Genomic DNA, 24,561 nt, shown 5'->3' with positions numbered 1-24,561 from the left:
ACCCGGCGAAGCGAACGCCTCGTGACGCGCGCCCGTCACTCGTTGTCCTCGTGATCTTCGTGGGACTGCCTCGGGCTGGTGCCTGGCCCGGGGCTCGCGCCCCTCGACTCGTTAGAATCGTACCCCGCCCCCAAGAAATCGTTAAACGTAAAGCTCTTCTTGAGCGTCTCCACGTGCGTGACGCAGATGTTGTTCGCGTGCATGCACTCCGGCGGGCCGTCCTCGTCGTCCACCCATCCGTCCTCCATTATGGAACCCATGGGCGCCGCGAGGCCGTAATCTTTCGCCGTGTCCTCGAGCACCGCGCTGTTGTAGTTGCACAACCCGCGGGCAATCTCCTGGCCATCCTCGTTGACGATGCGAACGCACTCCTGCACGCGAAAGCTCCCCTCGCACCGAGTGACGTGCGACGTGAGCAGCGGCATGCCCCGAAGCACCGCGCTGGCGCCCGAGCGGTCCACGCCGATCTCGCCCTGGATCGGAACCGCGAGGAGCCACTTCTTCTTCCCCTTGGCCGCGATCTTCGCGGGTAGAAACGCGGTACCCACCGGTTCGCCTCTGAGCACGCAAGCCTCCACGTCCTTCTCGAGGTTGGAGCTGAGGCAGACTATCGTCTTGCACCCCGCGGCGCACGCGATCCTCGCCGCGGTGAGCTTCGTGACCATCCCGCCGGTGCCCACGCTGCTACCCGCGCCCCCCACGTCCACGTCGAGCTCGTTGATGTTCTCAACCACCTCGATCCGTCTCGCGCCCGGGTCGGTGTTTGGGTTGGACGTGTACAGCCCGTCCACGTCCGTCAGCAAAAAGAGCCACTGCGCCTCGCACAGCGCCGCAACCTGCGCGGATAAGGTGTCGTTATCTCCGAACCGGAGCTCCTCCACGGCGACGCAGTCGTTCTCGTTCACCACCGGCACCACGCCCATGTCGAAGAGCGCGTTGAAGGTGTTCCTGGCGCGAACGTACTGCTTGCGATTGCTGAGGTTCTCGAGGGTGAGTAAAACCTGCGCGCACTTGATGCCGATGGTGTTGAAGATGTCCTCGTAGTACCGCATCAGGTGCACCTGGCCCACCGCCGCGAGGGCCTGCTTTTTGGCCACCTCCCGGGGCTTCTCGGTGAGGCCCATCCGGAACATCCCGGCTCCCACCGCCCCGGAAGAGACGAGGACGACCCTCACCCCGGCGCGTGTGAGCCGCGCGACGGTCTCGCACAGGGTGCATATCTGGGAGAGGTGGAGGGTGCCCGCCTCGGTGCGGAGTAGGCTGCTGGTGCCCACCTTGATCACCACCGTCGGCTGCGATGACGGGGAACGACGGAACGGACGGACGGGGGTCAAGGTGGGCTCGGGGCGGCGATTCAGGGTTGAGGGATTTTCACGCGTTTCGCGATTGGGGCGACGGGGGTCGGACGAAGCGGCCGCTCACCTGCTCCTGGACGCTCTCGAGGTGCGCGGCGGTCTTCATGGGCGATCGGGGCGCGGACATACGGCCTCTGCGCCTCCCCTGGGATCACGCGGACCCGTTCGTCGGGCGCCGCGAGGAGTCCCCGTCCGCCCAGCCGCTCAGCCTTTTTATCCTCAGAAATCTCGTTATTTTACGCGTCTGAACGCGCTTCCCGCGAAAAAATGGCGCCACGCATCGGTAGACTACCCACCCGTCCAGCGCTCGCCCCGCGCTCCTCGGTAAGAAACCCCACCACAAACCTCGATCACAAGCAGCTTCTATCCCACGTCGCTACGCGTCGCTCACGCCCCCGAGTGTCCCATGGGCACCGTCACCCACTTCCCCGTCCCCGGGTCCCTCGTCGTCACGAACTGCTCGGGCACCGGCGTCTCGATCGCGTCGGCGTCGCTCCCCTCCGCCGGGACGCAGACGACGTTAACCTCGGAGCACTTCGCCGTCGTGATCTCCGCGCCGTACGATTTGGGCCCCAGAAACACCTGGCACCCGTCCACCTTGTCGATGGCCACCGTCGGGACCGCCCCGGTGCACTGCACCTGCATCGAAACGCAGTTTACCAGCTCGCACGTGGCGAGCACGTCTTCGAACACGACGCCAGTCTTGGCGCACTTGTCGAGGGTGATGTTGTTCGCCTTTCCCTTGATCTGTATGACGCAATCCACGCAGTCGTACACGTACACCGTCTGCTTCGGGTTGACGTCCTCGATCACCAGGGTCCTGTTCCCCACCTGGTGCTCCACCGCCCACTTCTTGCCGTCGAGGGCAAACTTGGGAGGCTTGGCCGTCTTGGAGACGTTGGTGACGGCGGCGACGGCGGGCGCACCCCCCGCGCCGCCGCCGGTCGCGACCAAGCCGCTTCGATCCGCCCTGTTCTTGCTCTTCATGTCGTCGGTCACCTTCCTCAGCCCGCTGGTGATCGCCTCGCCCTTGTTCAGCTCCTTGAACACGGCGGACATGCCCTCCGCGGGAGCGGCCGGGCCGTTGGTCGGCTTGTTCAATCCCAGAGATCCAGGTGGTGGTGGCGGCGGCGGCGGCGGCGGCGCGCCCGGCGCGAGCGACCCCGGCGGCGGCGGGGGCGGCGGGGGCGGGGGCGCCTTACCCGCGGCGCCGCCTCCCGGCTTGAACGACCGGACGTCGCCCCCCTTGGGATTCCACGCCGGCCCCGTGGTGTGATGTTCCTTGGCGTAATCCCTCGTCGCGACGGACACCAGCCGCTTCAGCGAGTTGACCCACGTCACGTGCGCGTCACCGCCCTCGCTGTTCCTGTGCTGCACTAAGATTTTGTTGGCATAAAATTCCGCAGACTGCCACGTCTCGGTGACGTGCGGGCCCGGCAGGGACATCCCCGTCTCCGGCCCTGTGTAGGCGACGAACGACAGGCACTGCGCCGCCTCCGCCAAGGCTTTGAGGTGGTTGAAGGCGTCGGTGCGTTTGCCCTCGGACTTTGCCCCCACGCGGGTCATGAGGTCGCCGACGGGCGCGAGCAGGGACTGGAGCGCGTCCATCTCGGGCTTTCTGCACGACGCGATGCACTCGATGACGGTTCGTTCGGCGTTGAAGGCGTCGGCGAACAGGGCGGTCGCGTCGGCGATCTCGGCGTCGCCCAACGCGCTCGTCGCGGCGACGAGCTCGGCGAGGGGACCGGCGATGAGCGCGTCGAAGGCGGCGACGGAGGGGGCGACGCCTCCGGCGGCATCGGTTTTGGCCCCGGGGGTGGAGGCGGTGGTCTTGGCGGCCGCTGGAGCGCCGGCTTGCGCCTCGAGGCGCGCGGCGACCGCCTCGAGACGCGCCACGAGAGACTCCATGTTCACCGCCATGACAACGTTCCTCCGGGTCGGTTGGGTGATGCAGAGAAACTCGGCTAGACCGGCAAGATCTGTGAGCCCGGGCCGAAGATCTGAGGCGTCTTTGGTGCGAAGAGGCGAGACTCGCGAGCGCGTTCGATAGAGACGACCTCGCGGGCGATGCGACGACGCGCGCGGTTCACGCGTGCGACGGTTCGGTGTGACACCGCGCGTCGGCGTCGAAGAAGACCGACGAAGAGGCCCGAACCAAAAACCAAACGGCAAAAAAATTCCGCGGGAAGAGCGGACAGGCGGATAAAGCGAGAACCCGAATGTGTCCCTTCGCGCGGTGAAGGTCGCGCGCGACTGGACGGGACCGGACGAGGCCCGATCGCGGACGACTTCGGCGACGATGGATCAACCGGTCACTCCGGGGCGCACGACGCCCCCGCCGCGGCCCACGCCGGCGCCCGCGCGCGCGGCGCACAAGCGCAGGGGCCCCACCGCGAAGATACCATTTGCTGCGACGCGAGGCGTGGACGTGGACGTTCCTTCGGCGTCGGCGTCGGCGGCGACGGGCGCGCGCGAGCCGCCGATACCGAGCCGCGTGCTCGTCGTCGGCGGCGGGCGGGTCGGCGCCTACCTCGCCAGGGCGCTCAAGGACGGGGGCGTTCCGCACGTCGTCCTCAAGATGTCCAACCGAAACCGGGCGCGCGTCCACGCGCCGGGGAAAACCGAGCCGCGCGGGGACGCGGTCGATCCGACGAGGACGGGCGCGACGGCCATCGCGACGCACGCCGGAGCGACGTGCGTGACCGCCTACGAAGACCTCCCCGAGGTTTGCGACGGTCACGAGTCGCGCGCCCACTTCGACCTCGTCTTCGTCGCGGTCAAGACGTACGCCCTGCGCGCGGTCCGCGAGGAGATGGAAGCATCGCACGTGACGTTCGACGCGATCGTCGCGGCGCACAACGGCATGGTGGAACCCGTGTTCGACCCGTCGTTAACCGCCAGGGCGTCGATGCCGCAGTCCTGGGACATCGTGAAGGACGACGGTGAGCCGTGCGGGTACCGCATGGTGGTGCGCAACGAGGACAAGCCGTGGGTCCTGCCGGCTACGACGATTGGGGAGCGCTTCGCGTCGGTGCTCGGACGGTGCGGAATCCGCGCCGTCGCCGCGCCCGATTTCGAGTACCTCCTCCTCGAGAAGTACTTCATCAACGGCGTCGCTAATCTCCTCTCCGTCGTGGGCGACGTCAACTGCGACGGCCTACTCGCCAACCGCGGTTTAACCGCCAGGGCGCATCGCCTCTTCGACGAGATGATGGACGCGCTCGCCGTAGACCACGCCGCCGGCTTGGCCCTCGCCCCCGCGAACTTCCGCGACGTCGTCTTCGCGAAAGTCGCGTCGTACGGCGCGCACTACCCCAGCAGCAAGCAGGACTTCGACGCGGGGTGTGCGCTGGAGATCGATTCGCTCAACGGGTACGTCGTGAAGAGAGCGAGGGTGAACGGATTGATCGCGACGGAAAACGAGGCGCTCGTGAACGAGGTGCGGCGAATGGTCGAGGCGAGGGACGCCGCGAGGGACGCCGCAGCCGTCCCGACGAGCGCGTGAGGGGGACGTCTAACGTACGTCATAGCCCTCGAACCGACGGACGGGGGTCAGAAAGCCTGACCCGCCGACGCCGAGGTCCAAACTCGACCTGCGGTTAAAGTTAAACTTTGTACAGGTACTACGGAATATGTGATGATGACCGTGCGACGTCGCGCTAACCCTCACCGCCGCCCGCGTCATCCCCGAGACGACGCCTCCGCTGCGTTCGTTCCATCATCGCTCACTCTTCGTCACCGTTGAAGATGAGCATGGCGCCTCCAGCCTCCGCGATGTACTCCGCGTCGCCGTCCGCCATGTGTTTCACGCGCCACGTCCATTTTGCCTTTTTGGCTTTTTCCCCACCCTCGCCGCCGCTCCGTCCGACGAGCGCGCGTTCGTACGCCGCCTTCTCCGCCTGAACGTCCCCGTTGCCCTCCTCATACTTGGCGGCGAGCTGCACCCAGCACGGCTCCGCGGCGCCGAACGTGCCGTGGCCCAGGACGCTGTGCCCCGGCCTCGGCACACCGAGCGCCACCGCCTTGGCCGCCTCCCTCGCGACGTCGTCGCAATCGACCGACGGGTCGTCCCACCGCTCGCCCGCTCGGACCCACTCGCAGAGGCCCGGGAGCGCGACGAGCGCGCCCGCGTGCGGCTCGGTGATGTACTTGGACGAGTTGTGCTTCTTCGCGGCCGCCTTGATGAGCGGGATCGCGTGGCGCGGGGCGACGCCTCGCGTGCACCCTCGGAGGCCGTAGAGGGCGTCAGCCATCTGGATCAGCATGGCGATGACGTCCTTGTTCGGGCCGTTCGGATCGTCGGCGAGCGCGTCGGACGATGGGTCGTACGCCACGTCTCTCGGCGCGTCCTTGTGCTTGAGGAGCCAGAAGGAGATGGGCGCCATGGGATGCCGCCACTCGTCGCAGCGCGTCTCCACCTTGGCGAGGAGATCGGACCAGTGCGCCTGGTCGTCCCTCGTGGCGTCGCCGGCGGTGGCGCGAGCCACCTCGGAGGCGAACTCGTCGTAGCCCATGGACGATGACATCGTCCTGGCGAAGGCGGAGCTCGCGAAGGGACGGCGGGGACGCGATCCGTGAAATGCGGCGGTGGAGAACGACGCGGCTGCGCGGCGGATGAGAGACGAGCCGCGGTGCGCCATGGAGTGGCGACGGAGCGACGTGTCGGAGCCCTTTCGTCAGGCCGGAATAACGCTATTCCCGTCGCTCGCCGGCTCACTCGACGGGGCGCGCGGCAGGAGTCGCGGGAGGATGCTCGGGGCGGCGGGCGCGACGAGCGCGGCGGTGACCGCGCCCCGCATCCGCGTCCGGCCGGCGAACGCCCTCCGCGGGAGGACGCGTCGGGGCGGCCACGGGGCGAGGACCCGCGCGGCGTCGTTCCCTCCCTCTCCCCCGAGGCGACCGCGCGACGTTCGCGAGCCAGCGGCGCGGGGGCTCGGCCGGGACGACGCCGTGGATGTGCACGACGACGAGGAGGAGGAGGAGGACGATGAATCCTCCTCGATCGCGGAGCCGTCGCCGGCGGAACCCGGCGACGCATCCCGCGACGCATCCCCGTCCAGCGGTGCGTCCTCGTCGCCGGCGTCGAATCCCAAACCCTTCGCCGCGTGGTCGCGGAGGCTGCAGCGGTCTGTCGTCGCCGACGACCGCCGCGGCGTCCCGTTCCGCGTCGCCTCCGCCGCCGATATCGCGTCCGCCCTCGCGAACGCGCGCGCCCTGCTCGGGGAGCGCACCGACATCGCGGGGGAGATGGCGCGGGCGATCGAGAAGACGGCCAACTCGAGGCGCGACGTGGGATGGCTCGCGCGCGACCCCACCGCGACGCCCGCGCTCGACGGCACCGCGCGGTTCGAGGAGATACTTCACGACGTGAGACGCCGGCCGGTGGCGCTCGACGGTTCGGGTTCTCGATACGAACCGTCGCCCGCGTTGGCGGGCCCCGACGCGCCCGCGTACCTCCTCGTCCCCGGCCTCTTTGGCGATTACTACCCTGGGTACATGTCGGACGTCCGCGACTGGTTCGTGGCTCGCGGCGCGCGTTGCAAGATGAGCGTCGCGTGCGACACGGAGGGCACCGTGCGGGCGAACGCGCGCGCGCTCGCGGCGGAGGTGAGCGCGTGGCGACGCGAGATGGAGACGGAGTTATTGGACCACGGAGACGGACGCGCGGGGACGGATTCATCATCATCATCATCATCATCATCATCATCATCATCATCATCATCATCATCATCATCATCGGACGAGCGACTGGCGGTGGTCCTGATCGGTCACAGCAAAGGGGGCGTCGACGCGTGCGCGGCGTGCGCCGAGTACGCCCAACTCCTCCGCGGGATGGTGCGGGGTATCGTGACGACGCAGGCGCCGTACGCCGGGTCGTTCGTCTCATCCGACTTACTCGCCACCCCCGCGCTGGAGTCGCTTTCAACCGCCGCGCTCGAGGTCGTCACCGGGACAAAACGCGGCGAGGGCGAAACGCTCTTGCTACCGGCGGTGAGGGACCTGACGTACGCGTCGAGACGGACGTACCTCGCGAGTGCACCGCGTTTGGACGTGCGCGCCTTCCCCGTCGTCAGCTTCCACACCGAGACGAAGCACTTTGGCTCGCTCTTGTTCCTACCCGCGGCGTACGCTCGCAACCGGTACGGGGTCGGGTCGGACGGATTGGTCGCTCGGTGCGACGCGGAGGTTCCCGGCGCCGTGTGCGTGCGGTGGACTGACGAGCAGGACCACGCGGACTGCGCGTACCCGCGGGAGGTGAGCGACGGGGCTGTGAGGGCGCACAGGGCGTCGCAGAGGATGGCGCGAAGGGCGGCGGCGGCGGCGGGGGAAGTGACGACGGGGGAAGCCGTCGACGCCGATGCCGACGGCGGGGGAGGTAACGAGCGAGGTTGGGCGGCGGGGGAGGCGCTGGTGCGCGCCAGGGCCGCGCTGGAACGCGCGACGCCGGAGCGTTTGCGGGGCGTCGCGTCGCCCGGGGAGTACCACGAGGCGCTGGCGACGTTGCTCCTCGAGCAGTCGTGGGATCCAGACGCCGGCGCCGACGAATGGACGGAAGTCGGCGGGGTCGGCAGGACGATGACGGACGGTGGGGAGACGCGCGCGGGCGCGGTGGCGCGCGGATCGGGCGAGTGACGACGAGGACCCGGGTTCGGCGGCGATCGAATAGGTGGGTGACGCGGTTTTAGGGTAGGGGGCCAGACGTTTACCTCGCGTGAGGGCGCACCTTCGTAGCGACTCCGACGAACCCTCAACCGCTCACTCCCCCCCGCCGGCGCCGAAGAGCGCCCGCCCCTCCGCGATGAACAGCTCGTACCCCGCCCGCAGCGCCTCCACCGCTTCTGGCACCGGCGAGTGAATCTCCTCCTCCTCCTCCGACCCCCCCTCCTGGGACGTCGCCAGGTTGGCCCGAACGTACGATTTGGCGTCGACTCCCTCCGCCGCCGCCGCTGCCTGCGTCGCCGCGCCCAAAGCCGCGCTCTCCGCCTCCCTCAACCTCCGAACTTTGACGTCGAACGCGTCCGCGATAATCTGCCTCCACAGCGGCGACTTGCTGCCCCCGCCCACCACCTTGACCTCTCGCGGCGCCGGCATCCCGAGTTCTGACATTCGTCTGACGCCGGCGAGCAAGGAGTACGTCGCGCCTTCCATCGCGGCTCTGTACGCCACGGCGGGGTTGACCAAGGAACCCGGCCGAATGCCCACGATGGCGCCGGTGGCGTCCGGCCAGTTCGGGGTGCGCTCGCCGGTGATGTACGGGAGGAACCTGACGCCGTCGCACCCGGGGGGCACCGATCGGGCGAGCTTGACCATCTGCCCGTGGTCGCAGCCGTACCAGAGCAGCGGCTCCTCGACGACTTTGGTGCAGTTCATCGTGCACAGCAGCGGAAGGTACCCGCCGGTGGCGTCGCAGAAGGGCGCCACCGCGCCCGTGGCGTCGATGACCGGCGTGGAGGAGTACCCGAAGACGGTGCCGCTCGTCCCCAAACTCACGACCAAGTCCCCTTCGTCGACGCACCCGGCGCCCAACGCGCTCATCATGTTATCGCCGCTCCCGACGGAGACGATGGCGCCGGCGGGAATTAACCCCTCGAGCCAGGAATTAGATGCCTCCGCCGTGACCGTCCCGAGCACGCCCCTTTCTTCCGGGTCCACGATGTCCGGCAATAAGCGCCTGAACTTGGGATCGACAAACTCGCACAGGTCGTCGCGGAACGATCGCGTCGTCAGGTCCAAGACGCCGATCCCGGACGCGTCCCCGGGGTCCGTCGCGATTTCTCCGGTGAGCTTGTAATTGATCCAATCGTGCGGCAGTAAGACGTGCTCGGTGCGGGCCCAGTTGTGCGGTTCGTGTCTCTTCATCCACAGCACCTTCGAGGACGTGAACCCGGCTTGCATCGCCCACCCGAAGCGGTCGCCGAGTTCTTTCGCCTCTTTCGCGGATTCAACGTCGCACCAGAGCTTCGCCGGTCGGATGACGTCGCATTCGGCGTCGAGGGCGACCATGCCGTGCTGCTGCCCGCTCACCCCCACGGCCGCGATGGCCCTCGGCTCGAGCCCCGCCTCCTCCAGTGCGGCCTTCGCGGCGACCCGAACGCCCTCCAGCCACGTCGACGGATCCTGCTCGGCGGCGTTGGGGCGCCCCGCGGGCGTGGGCATGAGGCCGTACGAGCACGAGCCTTTCCCCGCGACGGCTTTGGACGACAGGTCGTACAGGATCGCCTTCGTGCCCTGCGTTCCCACGTCGACGCCGAGCGCGTGCGTCGCGGAGGCGGCCGAGTGCACGATGACCGCGACGCCGCGACGACGCACGGCTGGGCGGCGACGCCTCGCGACGAACGACGACGACGACGCCGATGGTAATGATGATGCGCTTCGCCGATGGGTGCGCGCGCCGCGGAGGGTGGGGTTGGCGCGGACCGACGCCGGCGACGCCGGCGCTGACGCGACGATCATGGCGGCCGGTGCGTGAGGGTCGAACCCGACGACGGCGCGCGATCCAGTCGACGCGGGCTTGTGGGGAACGGACCGAGCGAGGCGCTCGAGGAGCACTAACAACACGGAAGCTGACTGGGCAACCGCGTCGGCACCTCCGGATAAAACCTAGACCCTCCAACCCTTGACGCGTCTCGTCAGTCCACCGCCCGCCGCCGGCTTCGGGTCGCCGCGAACGATGGCGGATCCGATGGAGGAGGAGGAGGTCACCGACGACGAGTACCGAGCGGCGCTCGAGGCGCTGCAGTCGACCATCAGCGGCAAGACCCGCGCGGCGCCCAAGGGCCCGAACGACCTCACCTGGGAGCAGCAGTTTGATCGCCTTCACCTGTACCTCGAGCGCCTCGGGATGACGGAGAGCGTCAACGCGATGTCGTACATCCACGTCGCGGGGACGAAAGGGAAGGGCAGCACCTGCGCGTTCGTCGACGCCTGCCTTCGTCGCGCCGGCACGAGGACGGGCCTCTACACCTCACCGCATCTCGTGGACATCCGGGAGAGGTACCGCATCGACGGCCGGCCGGTGTCCAAGACGACGTTCACGCGAAACTTCTGGTGGCTGCACGCCAAGCTGAGGGAGACGTGCGAGGCGGACCTCGGCATGCCCGCGTACTTTCGCTTCCTCACCCTCCTGGGCTTTCGGATATTCACGGAACGGGCGGTGGACGCGGTGGTCCTCGAGGTTGGCCTCGGCGGCAGGCTCGACGCCACAAACGTCATCCGCCGCCCCGCCGTGTGCGGCGTCACCTCGCTCGGGCTGGACCACGTGGAGGTGCTCGGCGACACCGTGGGTAAGATCGCGAGGGAAAAGGCGGGGATATTCAAGCCGCACTGTCCCGCGATCACGTCCCCGCAGGTGCCGGAGGCGATGCAGGCGCTGGAGTTGAGAGCCGCCGAGGTTGACGGGTGTTCGCTCACCACCGCTCGGCCCCTCCGCGAGTGGCGCACCCCAAGCGGCGATCCCATCCGTCTCGGACTCGCGGGGAAGCACCAGGAGCTCAACGCGGCGCTCGCCATCGAGTTGATGCGCACGTGGACGCGAAGAACGTCGCCCGTCTGGGGCGCCGACGCCCTTAGGTGCTTAGACGCCGGAACGTTGCCGGAGACTTGGGCGACGGGTCTCGCGGAGACGGAGTGGTTCGGGCGCGCGCAGGTGGTGCCGGACGACGTGGAGGATCTTTCCTGGTACCTCGACGGCGCGCACACCGAGGAGAGCATGCGACACGTCGCGGAGTGGTTCTGCGGCCGGGCGGATGGCGACGAGACGGACGGCGGCGGCGGCGGCGGCACAGCCGGCGGCGGCTCGGATGGGGAAAAATCAATCGCCGAACCCCCCGTCGTTCGGCTGCTCCTGTTCAACTGCATGGAGGAGCGGGACCCGACGACGTTGCTCACCCCGTTGGCGCAGACCGCGGAGGCGTACGGCGCGCCCATCACCGCCCCCGCCCTCTTCGCACCCGCGGAGAGCTCGAGCAAGGGCCTGACCCCGTTCGCCGGCGCGCAGGATTGCGCGTGGCAGACGAAGCTGGCGAGGACGTGGGACGACCTCGCCAGGAAACACGCGGGGTGCGTGCGGCGGGGTGGGTCGGAGAGTTTGGCCGGCCGTCTCGGTGAGGGGACGGTGGCGAGGGCGGAGGGAGCGAGGGTCGGTGCACAGCTGGCGGGGGCGTCGGTAAACACGTCGCCGCCCTCGACCGCGTCGGCGGTTGTTCCGCGGCTGCGCGCGGCGGTGGAGCAGATCAGGAGGCGCGCGAGGGAGGAACGGGCGCTGGGAAGCGGGCGGCGGGTGCACGTGCTCGTGACCGGGTCGCTGTACCTGGTCGGGGACATGTTGAGGATCCTGGGACGCGCGGGATGATGAGCGCGGCGCGGGGGGTGGAACGATACACGCATTAATAAAGTGAGCCACTCCAATGAAACGATGCAGTCGAGCGCCAGTCAGATCCTGTCACCTGAGCTCGGCACTCGGGGGAAAATAACTCGTCCCCTTTTTGCCTTCGTCACTCGGGTTCGCGCGCGCGCGCCCCAACCGATCAACCTCGCCCCGAACCGCGTCGTTCGCCTCCGCCGGGTGTTTGACGCGCGCGAGCGACACGTCGGTTCCCCGGCCGCGACCCGACCTTTCAGTTAGAGACCGGGCGTCCGGATTCCCCGAGGCGAATTTTGGTAATTGAGATCCGAAACCGTGAGGAGATGGCCGTCAGCCCGCCACGGACCCCGGCGCCCGCCAACGGCCGCGCCAAGAACCTCAGCACGCCCGATATACTCGCCGCGATGATGGACAGCGACAGCGAGGACGAGCTGGTGCGTCCGGGACCCCCACCTCGCGCGCGCGTGCCCCGGACCTTTCAAAATTGAAAGGCCGGCAAATGCCATACTCGGAACATTCACCCGACCGACTGGACTGACCTTCTCCCCATCCCCCGCGCAGACCATCGTGCGCGCGCGCGAGCAGCTCACCGCGCGTCGACCGACCAAATCGGACTGGGCCGAGGAGGACAGGCGCGCGCGCGCGTCCCCGCCGGCCAAGACCAAGCGCGGCGGCCTCCCGTTCTTCTCCCCGAGGAAGAACCCCGACGGATCGGAACACGTCGCGGCGAAGCGAATGTCGCGCAAGGATGTGCGCCAAGCGGAGGGCGCGGAGGCGCGACAGAAGGAGCGCGCGGCGGCGCTCAAGGTGACCAAGCCGTCGGCATCGTCGACGTCCAACCCATCGCGCGCGGCGTCCACTTCCTCGGACGTCGAAGCGGCGTCGAGGGCGGCAGCCGGGTCGACGGCGGCACAGCTGGCGGCACAGCTGGCGAGGCTCGTCTGGTCGACGCTCGTCTTTTTCGCGCTGGTCGCGGCGATCTTTGTCGTTTGCGTCGCCCTGGACCAGCGCGGCGCGTTCCCGGACGTCATGACCCCTCGGTCCATGAGGGCGTTCGCGGAACGAGCGGTGGCGGGGATGAGCGCGGCGAATTTGAGCGCGTCGGTGGACGCGTACGCGGAGGCTGCGCGAAGGTTTGGCGCGGCGCTGGCGCTTCGATGCGTCGAGGGGTCTCACGTGGTGGCGACGAGGGCGCGCGTGTTTGGCGCCGCGTGCGTCGCCGAGGGGGACACCGTCGCGAGGGCGGTGCGGGCTGTCGTGGCGAGGGCGACGAGCGCGTTCGAGAGGTGAACGGGTGGGATGAACCGGGATGTACATCGATGTAACGCGGGGTGACGAGAGAACTTTTTGGATAAAAAACTGTCTTGGCCTTTTGGACGTCGCGCGTTTATTTTCCGGAACTGGGGCGCCAATCATCATTCAGAAGCCGCGGCTTGGCGCGTGAGCCCGTCCGAGCCGCGCCGCGATGCACCCCGCGATGGACCAGCGCGACTGGGAGCGCCGCGCGCGCTCCAAGCACCGCGCGGGCCCCCACGCGCACGGTCCCTGGCGCCACCCGCACGCCCTCTGGCTTGCCGTCATCGTCGCCGTCGTGGTGTTACTCCAGGGCGTCACGTACGCGCGCATCCACGCGAGGTCCTCGCGCATCCAGAGCGCGGACGAGGAGATCGCGCGGCGCGCCGAGGCCATCCGCGCGATGCTCGTGAAACAGGAGGACCTGCGCGAGCAGGTGGCGCAGCTGAGGGAGGTCGTGGTCCGCATGGACACCGCGGTGGTGGACACCCTGGAGCGGGGCGCCGCGGCGCGAAAATCCAACGCCGAGCCCACCGCCGCGACGACGAGGCCCACCGTCGCGTCGACCGACCCATCGTCGTCGTCCGTGGCGTCCCTCCGCGAGCGCCAGCGTATCCTCATGGACCGCGCCGCCCTCGCCAACAGGCTCGCGGGCGTCGCCCCCACCGACGCCGACGAAGCCTTCTTCGAAACCAACGACGCGGCGCTTCGCGAGATGCGAGAGGAACGAGCCGCGTACGCTCGGCGAGAGGCGGCGGAGGCGTCGGTGGGAAAGATGGTGTGGTCCAAGTCGGTCAACGACGCGATGGCAGGGGTCCCAACCGGCGGAGCGGGAGCGGGAGCGCGAGGGAGCGCGAAGAAAGCGTCAGGCTCCACGTGGGACGACGAGGACCGGGTCGTCAGAAGCGCTCGGGGGAGGAGCAAAGATTCGAGCGACGACGCGGACGAGGACGGCGCGTTCAATCCCGCGCCCAAGTCGCTCTTCGCCTCCTACCTCGGCAGGTACGGAGCCGGCGGGTCGTTCCTCACGCCGTCGGCGTCTAAGGCTGGGCAGCTCAACTCGGAGGCGACGAACGGCGTCGGCGTCCTGACGGATTCCGCGCTGGGCAAGATGGGCGCGTCGCGGCTCCGAGGAGCCTCGTCTGCGGATAACCCGAAGGCTTACGCGGCGGTGGTGATCATGGCGTGCGACCGCGCGGACTACCTCGAGCGGACGGTGGCGTCGGTGCGTGCGGCGTTGGGCGTGAGGCCCGGCGACGTGGACAAGTTCCCGGTTTTCATATCGCAGGACGGTCGGCACAAGGCGACGCGAGCGTTCGCCGAGGGCCCCAAGGCGAAGGATTTTCACTGGATGCAGCACCTGGAGGACCGTCCGCCGACGACGCGGACGAGGTTTCGGTGGGACTCCGTCGCGTACTACCGCATCGCCGCGCACTACAAGTGGGCGATGAAGACGCTGTTCGACGATCTCGGGTACGAGCGGGTCATCGTGTTGGAGGACGACATGGAGCTGTCACCGGATTTTTTCGGGTACTTTGAGGCGGCTGGTAAGGTGATGGACGCGGATCCCAGCGTCTACACGGTGAGCTCCTGGAACGACAACGGGCAGAAGATCCACGTCAGCGACGAGCGCAGGCTGTACCGCAGCGACTTCTTCCCGGGCCTGGGCTGGATGCTTCACAAGGCGCTGTGGCGGGAGCTGGCGCCCAAGTGGCCGGATTCGTACTGGGACGACTGGATGCGGCTGAGCGACGTCCGAAGGGGGCGGGAGAGCATCCGGCCGGAGGTTTGCAGGACGTTCAACTTTGGGGAGGTTGGATCCAGCAAGGGCCAGTTCTTCCGCGCGTACCTCCGGGAGATCAAGCCCGCGTCCGAACGAATCGACTGGGCCTCGCAGAGCCTCGCGTATATATCAAACGGCGACGCGTACGAAGACCAAGTCAGACGAACGCTCGCTTCGGCGACGATCATCGACTCCCCCACGCAGGTGCGCCTCGTTCCCCCCGAGAACGCCGCCACGAACGTCTACAAGGTCATCTACGCGTCCGAGCGCGACTTTAACAGGCTGGCGAAGAGGTTCGGGGTTTTCGCCGAGTGGAAAGACGGCGTTCCCAGAGCCGGTTACCGCGGAGTGGTTACGTTTAAGATGTACAAGGGGCGCGCGACGGTGATGCTGGTCCCGGCGCCGAGCGCTGCGGTGGCCAGGACGTACGCGCAGTGGACCGGGACGTTGGGGTTGGAGGAGCCGGGGGGGGGCGGGGCTGGGGTTAGCAGCGGGGTGGGCACGACGACGACGACGACGAAGGGTACCGCCGGTGAACCACCGGAGGCGAAGAAGGAGGCGACCAAAAACAGCGACGACGGTTTGTCGGAGGAGGAGCGCAACGAGCGGCTGACGCAGGCGATGGAGCGATGGTGGCAGTACGAGGCCGGGACGTGACGTGCGGGCCCACACTAAACTGGCTAACACATCCGCGCTGGCTAATAACACGAGGTACCTTGGACCACCTAAACTTGGGACGTCGCTCGTTCGTTTGGCTAAAATCTCACCTCACGCGCTTCTCACCCCGCCCTCCGCCATCCCCTCCGCCATCGCGCGCGTGCTGTCCCTCGCGAACCTTCGCTGCAGCGCTCTCACGATCGGGTACGACGCGAGCGCGAGCGGGTGCGCCGGCCTCGAGAACGTGCGCACTCCGTACCACACGCTGTCGTCCGAGCGTCGCTCCAAGATGAACGATTCCTCCCCTGACAGCAGGTGCCCGCCGAGGCAGCCGTGCGCGAACGAGAACCTGTCCTTGACGCCGTCGTTAGCGGGGGATCCGTTCGCGGCGGCGTACCCGTCGTTCTTCCCCCCCGCCCCGCCGCCCCGCCGCCCCGTCGCCCCGGCCTCCTCCGCGTACACCACCCGCAGCGGGTTGCGGATCCACACCCCCGCGACGTTGGCGCAGACGCACACGAGATCGCCCTCCTTCACGCCGGTGTCCGGGGCCACCTCGGACCATCCAAGCTGGAAGTGCCCCCACCGCCGCATCATCCCCTTGGCCCTGGCGTAATCCCCCGCGCCCCTGCCGATCTCGACGAAGGTGGCGTCCCGCGCGTACGGCATGGACGCCAGCGGGCCGTCGGCGATTCGCCAACCGCCGACGCCGTCGTTCGCGGGCGCGTGCGGGGCGTGCCGCGTGGCGCCGACGTGGGGTTCGGGGTAGTTGTACCCGCGCGACGCGCCGTGGTCCATGGCGACGCGGCGAGACGCGGGGGTGGGGCGGGTGAGGCCCAGGAACACCATCGCGCGACGACGTCTCGGCGCGCCAGCTGTGTCCATCGTCTGACTGTCAGTCTGGCCGAGTCCAGTCTGCGATCGCCAGTCCACTGCCGACACCGACGGAGCGGCGGCGGGATCGCGCCCGTCACTACGGCGAGCGCGCGGGCGAAAGGCGACGACGCGGCGAATCCCCCGAACGCGATCGGCAACGCGCTCGTGAGGGGTGCATCGATCGGCGCGATCCGACCCTCGGCGCGGTCGAGCGGAGCGCCGTCCGGGTCGCCCCGCGCCATCGGGTCGCGCTCGTGAAAAGGGCGTTTTCAGACCGACGAAGCATGGAGAAGGCTCCGTCCGTCCCGGCCGTCGCGCACGTCGCCGCCAAGCCCCGCAAGCGAGGCAAGCGCGGCAAGGCCCCGGCCAAACCCGCGTCACTCGGGGGATCGAACGCCGGGGGCGCGCCCACCGCGAAGGGCGCCAAGGCGCACGCGGGAGGCAAGCGCGGCGGCGACGGCAGCCGCGACGACGGCGACGCGTCCGGCTCCGGCGGCGAAGATGGCTCGTCCAACGACGAGTCCGAGGACGAGGGCGCGGAGGGGTACCGGAAGGGCGGATACCACCCCGTCGCCGTGGGCGATACCTACAAGGACGGCCGGTACGTCGTCCGGGAGAAGCTGGGGTGGGGCCACTTCTCCACCGTGTGGATATGCGACGACGTCGCCACGGGTGCAAAGGTGGCGCTCAAGGTGCAAAAGAGCGCGGCGCACTACACCGAGGCGGCGAGGGACGAGATCACCATCCTCGACAAGATCGCCGCGGTGAACGAGGTGGACGACGGCGAACGTCCGCCACCTCACGGTCGCAAGGGGAAGACGGGCGAGCGCAAGGACCGCGAGCGGGCGGCGGCGGGAGAGACGAGGCGGGATGGATCGGGTGAAACCGCGGATGGCGGTCCCGCGAATCCGCCCCCGCACCCGGGTTCAAGCAAGGTGGTCAGGCTGGTGGACTCGTTCGAGCACAAGGGACCGAACGGCACGCACGTGTGCATGTGCTTCGAGGTGCTCGGCGATAACCTCCTCGCGCTCATCAAGCGGTACGATTACCGCGGTATCCCGATGCGCGCGGTGAAGGCCATCTGCAGGGACGTCCTGGCGGGTCTGGACTACCTCCACAGCCGCAAGAAGATCATCCACACCGATCTCAAGCCCGAGAACGTGCTGCTGAGAAAGCCGCTGCCCAAGCCCGAGACCGAGACCGAGACCGAGACCGAGACCGAGACCGCGCGGGACATGGACGTGGACGTGGACGGCGCATCGGGTGAGGCCAGGGTTGAGGGGGGAGGAGCTTCCGGTCAGGTTCCGGGTGAGGCGGCGATGACTCCGGAGCTCGCCGCAATTCACCTCAACGGCGAAGCCGACGCGGACGGCGGTAAGGAACTCACCAAGAACCAGAAGAAGAAGGCCAAGAAGAAGGCCAAGAAGGTTGCGGAGTCCAACGGCGACGCGAACGTCTCGAAGGGCGGCGAAGCGACGAAGAAGAGCGGCGAGGGCGACGATGAGGAGGAGGAGGAGAAGCGGAAAAAGGCGAAGGGTAGGAAGCGCCGGGGCCCGCCGCCGTCGACCGAGGACCTCGAGAACATGCAGTCGGTCATCGTCGACCTCGGTAACGCGTGCTGGACGTACAAGCAGTTCACGCAAGACATCCAGACCCGGCAGTACCGGTGCCCCGAGGTTATCCTGGGCGCCAAGTACTCGACTCCCGCGGACGTGTGGTCCCTGGCTTGCATGGCGTTCGAGCTCGCCACCGGCGACCTCCTCTTCGACCCGAGGAGCGGCAAGGATTACGACCGCGACGAGGACCACCTCGCGCTGATGATGGAGCTCATCGGTCGGATGCCCAAGCGGATCGCCACCAACGGCAAGTACTGCCGCGATTTCTTCACCAGGAACGGCGAGCTCAGGCACATTCGATCGCTCAAGTTTTGGCCCCTCAAGGACGTGCTCACGGAAAAGTACGGCTTCGCCGACGCCGACGCCGCGGCGATGTCGGACTTTCTGATGCCCATGCTGGACTTTTCCCCCGAGCACAGGGCCACCGCGGGGGAGATGCTGATGCACCCGTGGCTCGCCGAGGTCACGGGTGGCGAGAGAGGCGCGGGGGGATCGCCCGCGGTCGAGGAGTCGGCGGCGGCGGCGGGGAGGATCGATGGCGAGGCGCGCGGCGGCGACGGCGACGGCGACGGCGACGGCGACGGCGACGGCGACGGCGACGGCGACGGCGGCGACGGCGGCGACGCGTCGGCGGCGACAGAGCCAACGGCTGCGGTTTCACCGCCGTCGATGGCGTACGATTAATACACACACGCGAGAAGCGCGCGCGACGCAGAATACGACACACACTCGAGATACTTTCAGCCCGTTGGAGATACGTTCGACCCGTCGCCCGCCTCGCCGCTGACACGCATCGGGACGCTAGCTACTCTTACTCACCGCTGCGGCGTCGGCAGGTTGACTGTTCGCAGCAGCCACAGCGACACCGCGGCTCCGATCCAGTGCGCCAGCATCACGTTCGCGCCCGCCTGGATGAGGAATATGTCCAGAGCCAGCACCGGGCCGGTGTACCCCGGCGTGAACGGCGCGGCGGCGGCGGCGCTCAGGGACTTGGCGAAGAGCAGGCCGGTGGTGGCCTGGATGCCGACGATGGTGGCGCCGAGGCCGACAAAGTTCACCGCCAAGCCGGTGGAGAGCTGACGAACCACCTCGGTTCGGGGCGGCACGAGGTCCAGCTGGTCGACCGCCTTGCGGAGCTTATCGCCGAGCTTGCCGATGCCGAGGGACCAGAAGGTGGTGAAGTAGGCGGTGACGATGCCGAAGAGGATGAAGTAGAGGCCCGCGTCGGTGGCCTGACGTTCGGCGGTTTACGGAGGGATCGGATTGTTAGCTATCAATTGAGCGCGGCGAATGGACGACGATGAATTAGGGATCCGCGCGCGTCTCGGGGAACGACGGGGCGAACGGCTCGAACGAACGCGCACCTTGGTGATGCCCTTGAAGAGGAAGGAGAACACCAGGATCACCGCGGAGACGGTGGAGAGGATGAGCTGCCCCCAGAAACCCCACCGGCCGAGGGTCTTGCACGCCTGCGAGGTTCTCGCAACCTTCTTGGAGATTCCCGCGGTGGAGTCCTCGTCCTTGGCCATCGCCCTAGCCGCCGCCGCGTTCCTTCCGCGGACGGCCGCGCCGGGCGTCTTCGAAGAGAGCCTCAGCGCGAGCGAGCCCTCGCCGCTCATCGCGGCGCGCCGAGCGAGACGCATCGCCGACGACCCGGAAGGGCGAGACGCGCACGCGGCGACGGGGATCGCGCGCGACGGGACGGACGACGCGACGGGGGCGCGGGGCGTCGCGAGCGGCGCGCGGAGCGAGACGGCGGCGGTGACTGCGCTGAACGCCATGGTGTCGCGAGAGAGAGACGGCGGTCGCGCGGGTACCACGTCGATGAGGTATCCCTCGGCCGGTGCTCCGTCCAGTGCGGTGACAGTTGCAACAGCGGCGAATTGGTGGCAGCCGGGCGACAGGCCAGCACGCACGCACGGGCGATGCCACCGTGATGACTGGGCGTATTTGAGGGTCTGTGACTCAAGGCGTGGGACCCCTCACCGCAGCCACACACGTGGCGATTTTTGCCATCGAGACGAGAAAAAGCGCGTGGAGCGCCAGTATGTGGCGCGCGCTGGGCCGCGCCATACGCGACAATCCGGCGCTCGTCAGTCCAGTCACGGTAGGGACGCTCACGTCCCTTCTCATCGTCGGCGCCTTCGTCGTTCCGCACGCCAGGGCGCAGGGCGACGGTTCCTGAGAGCGCGGGATGGCGAGCGTCGCCACCGTCGGCTTCGCGGGATCCGCCATTCGAAGCTCCCTTCGCGACCTCGCCGGCGCGTCGCTGACGCGGCTGCCCCTCGCCGACGGCGCCGCCGCCGGCGTCGTCAGGGCCGAGACCCTCTGGCAGGAGCGACCCGCCGTGGTCCTCGTGCTGCGCAGGCCCGGGTGAATCATGTGCCGTTCGGAAGCCATGAGACTGCACGCGCTCAAGCCCAAGTTTGACGCGTTGGGGTGCAATCTCGTGTGCCTTCTGAAGGAGAACATACCCGAGCAAGTGGAGTCGTTCCTCGCGGGCTCGGGAAAACACGGCGAGTTCTGGGGCGCGGACACGCCGCTGTACATGGACAACGACATGGCGTTCTTTCGGGCGCTCGGCGGCGGCAAGCTGCGCAAGGGCGGCCTCTCGTCGTTTCTGCCCTTTGCCGGGTTCTGGAAGAGATACGCGAAGATCAAAGACGACGTCGCGGACCATAACCTAGAGGGCGAGGGAACCATCAAGGGCGGGCTGTACGTGGTGTCCAAGGCGGGGATCCACTACGAGCACTTCGAGAAGGACTTCGGCGTGGTGGCGCCGCCGGAGGAGGTTCTCGCCGCGTGCGAGGCTGTCACGAAGAAGTGAGTGACTTTTGTTAGCGAAGGAGAAGCGACTTTCGGCGACGCCGACTCGCGGATGAACCAACCGCGTCTCACCGGTGATGCCGGCGCCGTAAACTCTCTCACGATCGAACGCATCGCGAGACGGCGCCGGGCGGATGAGATTGAGACGCGGGGGTTCGCCCGCGGTGTCGGACGGCGACGGGACCGAGCGACTTTTAGTGCGAGTGCGAAACATTTTTTTTTTCACATTTGCGGCGCGACGATTCAACTCGAGACTCGCGCGTGGTTAGATCCGGCGCGTCCCGCCTCGCCGAGCGAATCGATGGGTGTACGGGGGTCGGTCCCGAGAGCTGCCCTGTGAGACACGCGGCACCAGACAGATGCACGTCGTACATGGGAGTCACCATGATAAACAGAAGCAAGCAGCAGGTGAAACTTACTGTACCCGTCAGGGATCACGTGCGGAGCCGTTTCGCACAACGACCAATTCACGTGAACCACGAATTCCACCTGCTGCTCGTCTGCATCTGTCTGGTGTCGTGTTCACATGAAGGCGAATGCACCAGGATACGTCAAAAAGGACAGCTCCCGGGACGACCTCGTGAAGACGCGTTTACGAATCACTCCGCGTGCGCGTATGCCCCGTTTGACTCGTTGACCTCCTTCCCGCCGCGTGAACTCGCGCCCGGTCGCACGACGGGCGGCGACCTGTATATCACCACCGGTCGCTTGCACCTGTGCAGGCAGTAGTTGGTGACGCTCCCGATGAAGAACTCCTTCACGCGTCCCTTCCCCGACGCCGCCATGATCACCGCGGCGGCTTCCAGATCCGACGCGCGTTCGCAGACAATCTCCCCGATGGACTGGTTATCCGTCTCGTACGCGACGATCTCCGCGGTGTACCGCAGCCCCGCGGCGTCGATGGCGGGGAAGATGGCCTGTGCGAGGTATTGTTCGGCGTCCGCGCGCCACTGCGCCTCCTGCTCGACGGGATCGCGGGGTTCCGACAGGTACGTCAGCGGACCGCGGTCGATAGACGACGTCCTCGAGGTTTGCTTGAGACTGGGCGGCGGTTACGTTCGGGGCGGGGCGGGTCCGGGTCAGGCGCGTCGTTTACACCGATGGGGTACTCGCCTGTTCGGGGTCGGGCAAGTCGGGGATGAAGTCGTCGAACCCGGCGTAGACTGCGGGCTCGTATCGCCTGAATCACAAAGTTGGACGTTTGTTTTTGGTTTTGGCTTTTCCGAGATGGGAGAGGGAGACGGGGGTTGCCGAGCGTTTCCTCGGGGAAGACGACGGGTCGCGGTGGGCGGCGGCGGAGGGGCTCACTTGGGTATGACGTGGAGGATGTTGACCTGGTCCCCCTCCCTGCAGAAGTTGGTGAGCGCCCAGTCGACCATGTACTCGGACTGCGCGGTCCCGTCGACGGGAAGGAGAACCTGACGCAGCGGCGGCGCGCGCTCCTCGCTCGCGTCCGCGTCCCGCGCGTCTTCTTCTTTCCGCTGGGAGAGGGAGAGGAATAACGATTCGTGAGTCAGCGAAGGGCGCGCGCGGAGGGGACGGGGCAGCGAACGCACGTCCACGGGCACGGCGATCTCCGTGGCCTCGAGCGCCTCGCGGGCTCGGCGCTCCTCCGCCTCCGCTCCCCAAAGGAGGTCCCCGAAGGTCATGAGATATCTTCGCCCGGATGCGCGTGCGCGCGGACGGGCTCTGCGTCCTCCCCTCGGATCGCGCGTCGCTCGATACGCGAAGATGTGATCTCTCGGCGGGTCCGAGGGAAGACACGCGTGGACTCGGTTAACACTTATCAATGTGAACACGACGTGGTACGGATGACATCACCTCTGGTCCTCAAACCCGGGGAATTCGCCACCCGCCTCCACCTCCGCCCCATCCCCCTCGCCCCCATCCCCATCGCCCTCCTCCTCCCCATCCCCCTCATCCTCCCCGTCGTCTTCGCTGAGCCACTCCACGTACGCGTCCAGCGCCTTGATCCCGGTGGCCAGCGCCGCCTTACGCTCCATCCGATACTCCACCGCGCACACCACGTTGGCTGTGGCGCCCGGCAAAACCCCCGCCTTGGCCGCCGTCAACAGGGACTCGTCCTCCATCGCGCTCGTCTCGAACGCGTCCAGCGTTTGTTGCCAGTGCATTCGAAGCGCCACCGCGTCCATGGCCTCCTTGGCGCACGCGTCCTCGTCCAGTTCCCACGAGTCGTCCTCCGAGGGACTGCGCCGACCCGGGCACGCGTTGGCGACGACAGATATCAGTCGCCGCCGTTCCTCCGGCGGCGTGCTCTCACGCATCAGCCCCTTCGCCTCCAACGCGAGCTTTAACGCGCCCGGGGTGAGCGCGCACGTGGACGCGGGGGACCCGTCGTTGGGCCTCGGAAGCTTCTCGTTTCTGTTCCCCCGAAGGGAGAACCCGTAACGGAGCATGAGCTCGCGGTTGTCGGCGGACGGGTCGTACTGAATGACGACCTCGTCGTCGGCGTTCTGCAACCCTCGCGTGGTCTCCAGCACCACGCGCGGTCCCCCGACGCCCTGGTTGATCGCCCTCTCCACCGCGACGCGCAACCCGTTCTCCACGTCTCCGTCCTCGGTACCCCGCACTGACTTGATCGCCGACACCATCGACGCGTCGTCGTGGTTGGCCATGTCGAAGAACGGGACCATGATCGCGGCGGCCGCGCCCCCGTCGCCGACGGGGGACGCCACCGCGCGGCTCGCCACGAGCGCGAACCCCCACCGCAGCTCCTCGAGGGTGAACTCACGCACCGTCCGACCGTTCATCGACCTCGCCTCCGCGTTGGCGATTGCAATTTTGTTATGCGCCGCCGCCATCGCTTCGTGCAGCCGCCGCGCCTCCCCAGCCAGGTGTGGGTCCTGGAGCTGCGATAGCTCGCGTTCGTTGGCGAGCAACAGGCTGGGCATTTGGCCGTCGGGTTTCGGCAGCCAACGCGCGTACGCCTCCCACACCTCCCCGCCGTTCTCGCACGCCCACAGCACCCACAGCGCCACGCCGAGCTCGCGATCGTCGCCCGATCCCGAGTCGAGGAGGGACACGATGGCTTCGGGAACCTTGGCGCCGTTGCGGCGCTGCCACGCCCTGCGGAGGATGGTGCACGTGTCCTTGTACCCGTCGTTGAGTCCGAGCTCGTTCGCCACGGCGTCCTCGTCTCCGAAGGGCGCGCAGATGCACACGTCGAGGGGCACGGAGAGGAGCACCGCGGACTCGGTCCATCCGACCGGGCCGGTGGGGAACAGCCCCCGGCCCCGGGCGCCCGAGGCGAGCCGGACCTGGTGCTTCACCCCGGCCTTCTCCATGAGCGACCTGAACTCGTTCTTCTCGTCGACGTCCTCCGCGGTGGAGGACTTCGGGACCTTCACCTCGAGCGCGTCCAGCAGCCCGGCGCTCGTCGTTATCCATCGCGCGGGCGAGGGTCGTCGGGTTCGCACGGGCGCGGGGCGGAGACGCGCCGAGCGGGCGAGGGATCGACCCGCGGCGATACCCTGGACCCATGGGGATGCCGTCGCGGAGGCCATCGCGTTTGAAAGCCGTCCTCGTGGGAGTGTCGACGGTAGGAGTGTCGCCGGTGGGGGCTCCGGCTCGCCAAAATGTGCCGAAGCAGGAGATCCGCCCCGAGATTTTTCGCCTTTCCCCGTGAAACCGCGTGGAAATCGAGCCGCCGACGGTGCCTGCCCCGACCCAGTCCCGCACGCGCGCGCACGCAGCCGGGTTCGCGCCTCGCGAAACCCCCCGCGACCCCGTGTCGGGATCCAATACGTCCGACCGAACCCCCGCCCGCGTCGTCGC

The 24,561-nt window shown here is 68.0% G+C and overlaps 14 protein-coding genes across 14 annotated transcripts; 7 read left to right on the top strand and 7 right to left on the bottom strand.

Annotated features, from left to right (window-relative positions):
* Positions 1–35: 35 nt before the first annotated feature.
* On the bottom strand, positions 36–1,461 carry MICPUN_64026 (predicted protein; the record flags this gene model as incomplete). The annotated part of the gene is made up of 2 exons (XM_002505894.1): positions 36–1,340; positions 1,408–1,461. The coding sequence occupies 2 exons, from the start codon at positions 1,459–1,461 to the stop codon at positions 36–38; spliced, it is 1,359 nt and encodes a 452-aa protein (XP_002505940.1).
* Positions 1,462–1,742: 281 nt separating this feature from the next.
* MICPUN_98314 (predicted protein) lies at positions 1,743–3,263 on the bottom strand (the record flags this gene model as incomplete). The annotated part of the gene is made up of 2 exons (XM_002505893.1): positions 1,743–2,447; positions 2,592–3,263. 2 exons carry the CDS (start codon positions 3,261–3,263, stop codon positions 1,743–1,745), a joined length of 1,377 nt encoding a protein of 458 aa, XP_002505939.1.
* Positions 3,264–3,654: 391 nt separating this feature from the next.
* On the top strand, positions 3,655–4,996 carry MICPUN_64024 (predicted protein; the record flags this gene model as incomplete). Its single annotated transcript, XM_002506099.1, has 1 exon — positions 3,655–4,996. One exon carries the CDS (start codon positions 3,655–3,657, stop codon positions 4,858–4,860), a length of 1,206 nt encoding a protein of 401 aa, XP_002506145.1. The 3' UTR covers positions 4,861–4,996.
* An 84-nt stretch (positions 4,997–5,080) lies between these two features.
* On the bottom strand, positions 5,081–5,995 carry MICPUN_104065 (predicted protein; the record flags this gene model as incomplete). The annotated part of the gene is made up of 1 exon (XM_002505892.1): positions 5,081–5,995. The coding sequence occupies one exon, from the start codon at positions 5,993–5,995 to the stop codon at positions 5,081–5,083; it is 915 nt and encodes a 304-aa protein (XP_002505938.1).
* MICPUN_64022 (predicted protein) lies at positions 5,994–7,988 on the top strand (the record flags this gene model as incomplete). Its single annotated transcript, XM_002506098.1, has 1 exon — positions 5,994–7,988. One exon carries the CDS (start codon positions 5,994–5,996, stop codon positions 7,986–7,988), a length of 1,995 nt encoding a protein of 664 aa, XP_002506144.1.
* A 315-nt stretch (positions 7,989–8,303) lies between these two features.
* Positions 8,304–9,605, bottom strand: MICPUN_67870 (predicted protein; the record flags this gene model as incomplete). The annotated part of the gene is made up of 1 exon (XM_002505891.1): positions 8,304–9,605. A coding segment is annotated over one exon (1,302 nt), but the record flags the coding sequence as incomplete, so codon positions are not given.
* Positions 9,606–10,038: 433 nt separating this feature from the next.
* On the top strand, positions 10,039–11,706 carry MICPUN_88042 (predicted protein; the record flags this gene model as incomplete). The annotated part of the gene is made up of 2 exons (XM_002506097.1): positions 10,039–11,414; positions 11,478–11,706. The coding sequence occupies 2 exons, from the start codon at positions 10,039–10,041 to the stop codon at positions 11,704–11,706; spliced, it is 1,605 nt and encodes a 534-aa protein (XP_002506143.1).
* Positions 11,707–12,041: 335 nt separating this feature from the next.
* Positions 12,042–13,008, top strand: MICPUN_64019 (predicted protein; the record flags this gene model as incomplete). The annotated part of the gene is made up of 2 exons (XM_002506096.1): positions 12,042–12,152; positions 12,280–13,008. 2 exons carry the CDS (start codon positions 12,042–12,044, stop codon positions 13,006–13,008), a joined length of 840 nt encoding a protein of 279 aa, XP_002506142.1.
* Positions 13,009–14,176: 1,168 nt separating this feature from the next.
* Positions 14,177–15,193, top strand: MICPUN_68567 (glycosyltransferase family 13 protein; the record flags this gene model as incomplete). Its single annotated transcript, XM_002506095.1, has 1 exon — positions 14,177–15,193. A coding segment is annotated over one exon (1,017 nt), but the record flags the coding sequence as incomplete, so codon positions are not given.
* Positions 15,194–15,562: 369 nt separating this feature from the next.
* On the bottom strand, positions 15,563–16,246 carry MICPUN_88113 (predicted protein; the record flags this gene model as incomplete). Its single annotated transcript, XM_002505890.1, has 2 exons — positions 15,563–15,800; positions 15,849–16,246. The coding sequence occupies 2 exons, from the start codon at positions 16,244–16,246 to the stop codon at positions 15,563–15,565; spliced, it is 636 nt and encodes a 211-aa protein (XP_002505936.1).
* Positions 16,247–16,845: 599 nt separating this feature from the next.
* Positions 16,846–18,396, top strand: MICPUN_67331 (predicted protein; the record flags this gene model as incomplete). Its single annotated transcript, XM_002506094.1, has 2 exons — positions 16,846–17,088; positions 17,260–18,396. Coding segments are annotated over 2 exons (1,380 nt in total), but the record flags the coding sequence as incomplete, so codon positions are not given.
* A 272-nt stretch (positions 18,397–18,668) lies between these two features.
* On the bottom strand, positions 18,669–19,785 carry MICPUN_64015 (predicted protein). Its single transcript, XM_002505889.1, has 2 exons — positions 19,305–19,785; positions 18,669–19,172 (listed from the first exon to the last, which is right to left on the bottom strand). Exons 1-2 carry the CDS (start codon positions 19,719–19,721, stop codon positions 18,756–18,758), a joined length of 834 nt encoding a protein of 277 aa, XP_002505935.1. The 5' UTR covers positions 19,722–19,785; the 3' UTR covers positions 18,669–18,755.
* A 213-nt stretch (positions 19,786–19,998) lies between these two features.
* MICPUN_109464 (predicted protein) lies at positions 19,999–20,995 on the top strand. Its single transcript, XM_002506093.1, has one exon. The coding sequence runs from the start codon at positions 20,339–20,341 to the stop codon at positions 20,765–20,767; it is 429 nt and encodes a 142-aa protein (XP_002506139.1). The 5' UTR covers positions 19,999–20,338; the 3' UTR covers positions 20,768–20,995.
* A 370-nt stretch (positions 20,996–21,365) lies between these two features.
* On the bottom strand, positions 21,366–24,290 carry MICPUN_64011 (predicted protein; the record flags this gene model as incomplete). Its single annotated transcript, XM_002505888.1, has 4 exons — positions 21,366–21,807; positions 22,075–22,247; positions 22,323–22,504; positions 22,619–24,290. The coding sequence occupies 4 exons, from the start codon at positions 24,288–24,290 to the stop codon at positions 21,366–21,368; spliced, it is 2,469 nt and encodes an 822-aa protein (XP_002505934.1).
* Positions 24,291–24,561: the final 271 nt, after the last annotated feature.

The sequence above is a fragment of the Micromonas commoda genome, chromosome 14, assembly GCF_000090985.2.
Source record: "Micromonas commoda chromosome 14, complete sequence".
Lineage (NCBI taxonomy): Eukaryota > Viridiplantae > Chlorophyta > Mamiellophyceae > Mamiellales > Mamiellaceae > Micromonas > Micromonas commoda.
This window is presented reverse-complemented; position numbering and strand designations above follow the sequence as displayed.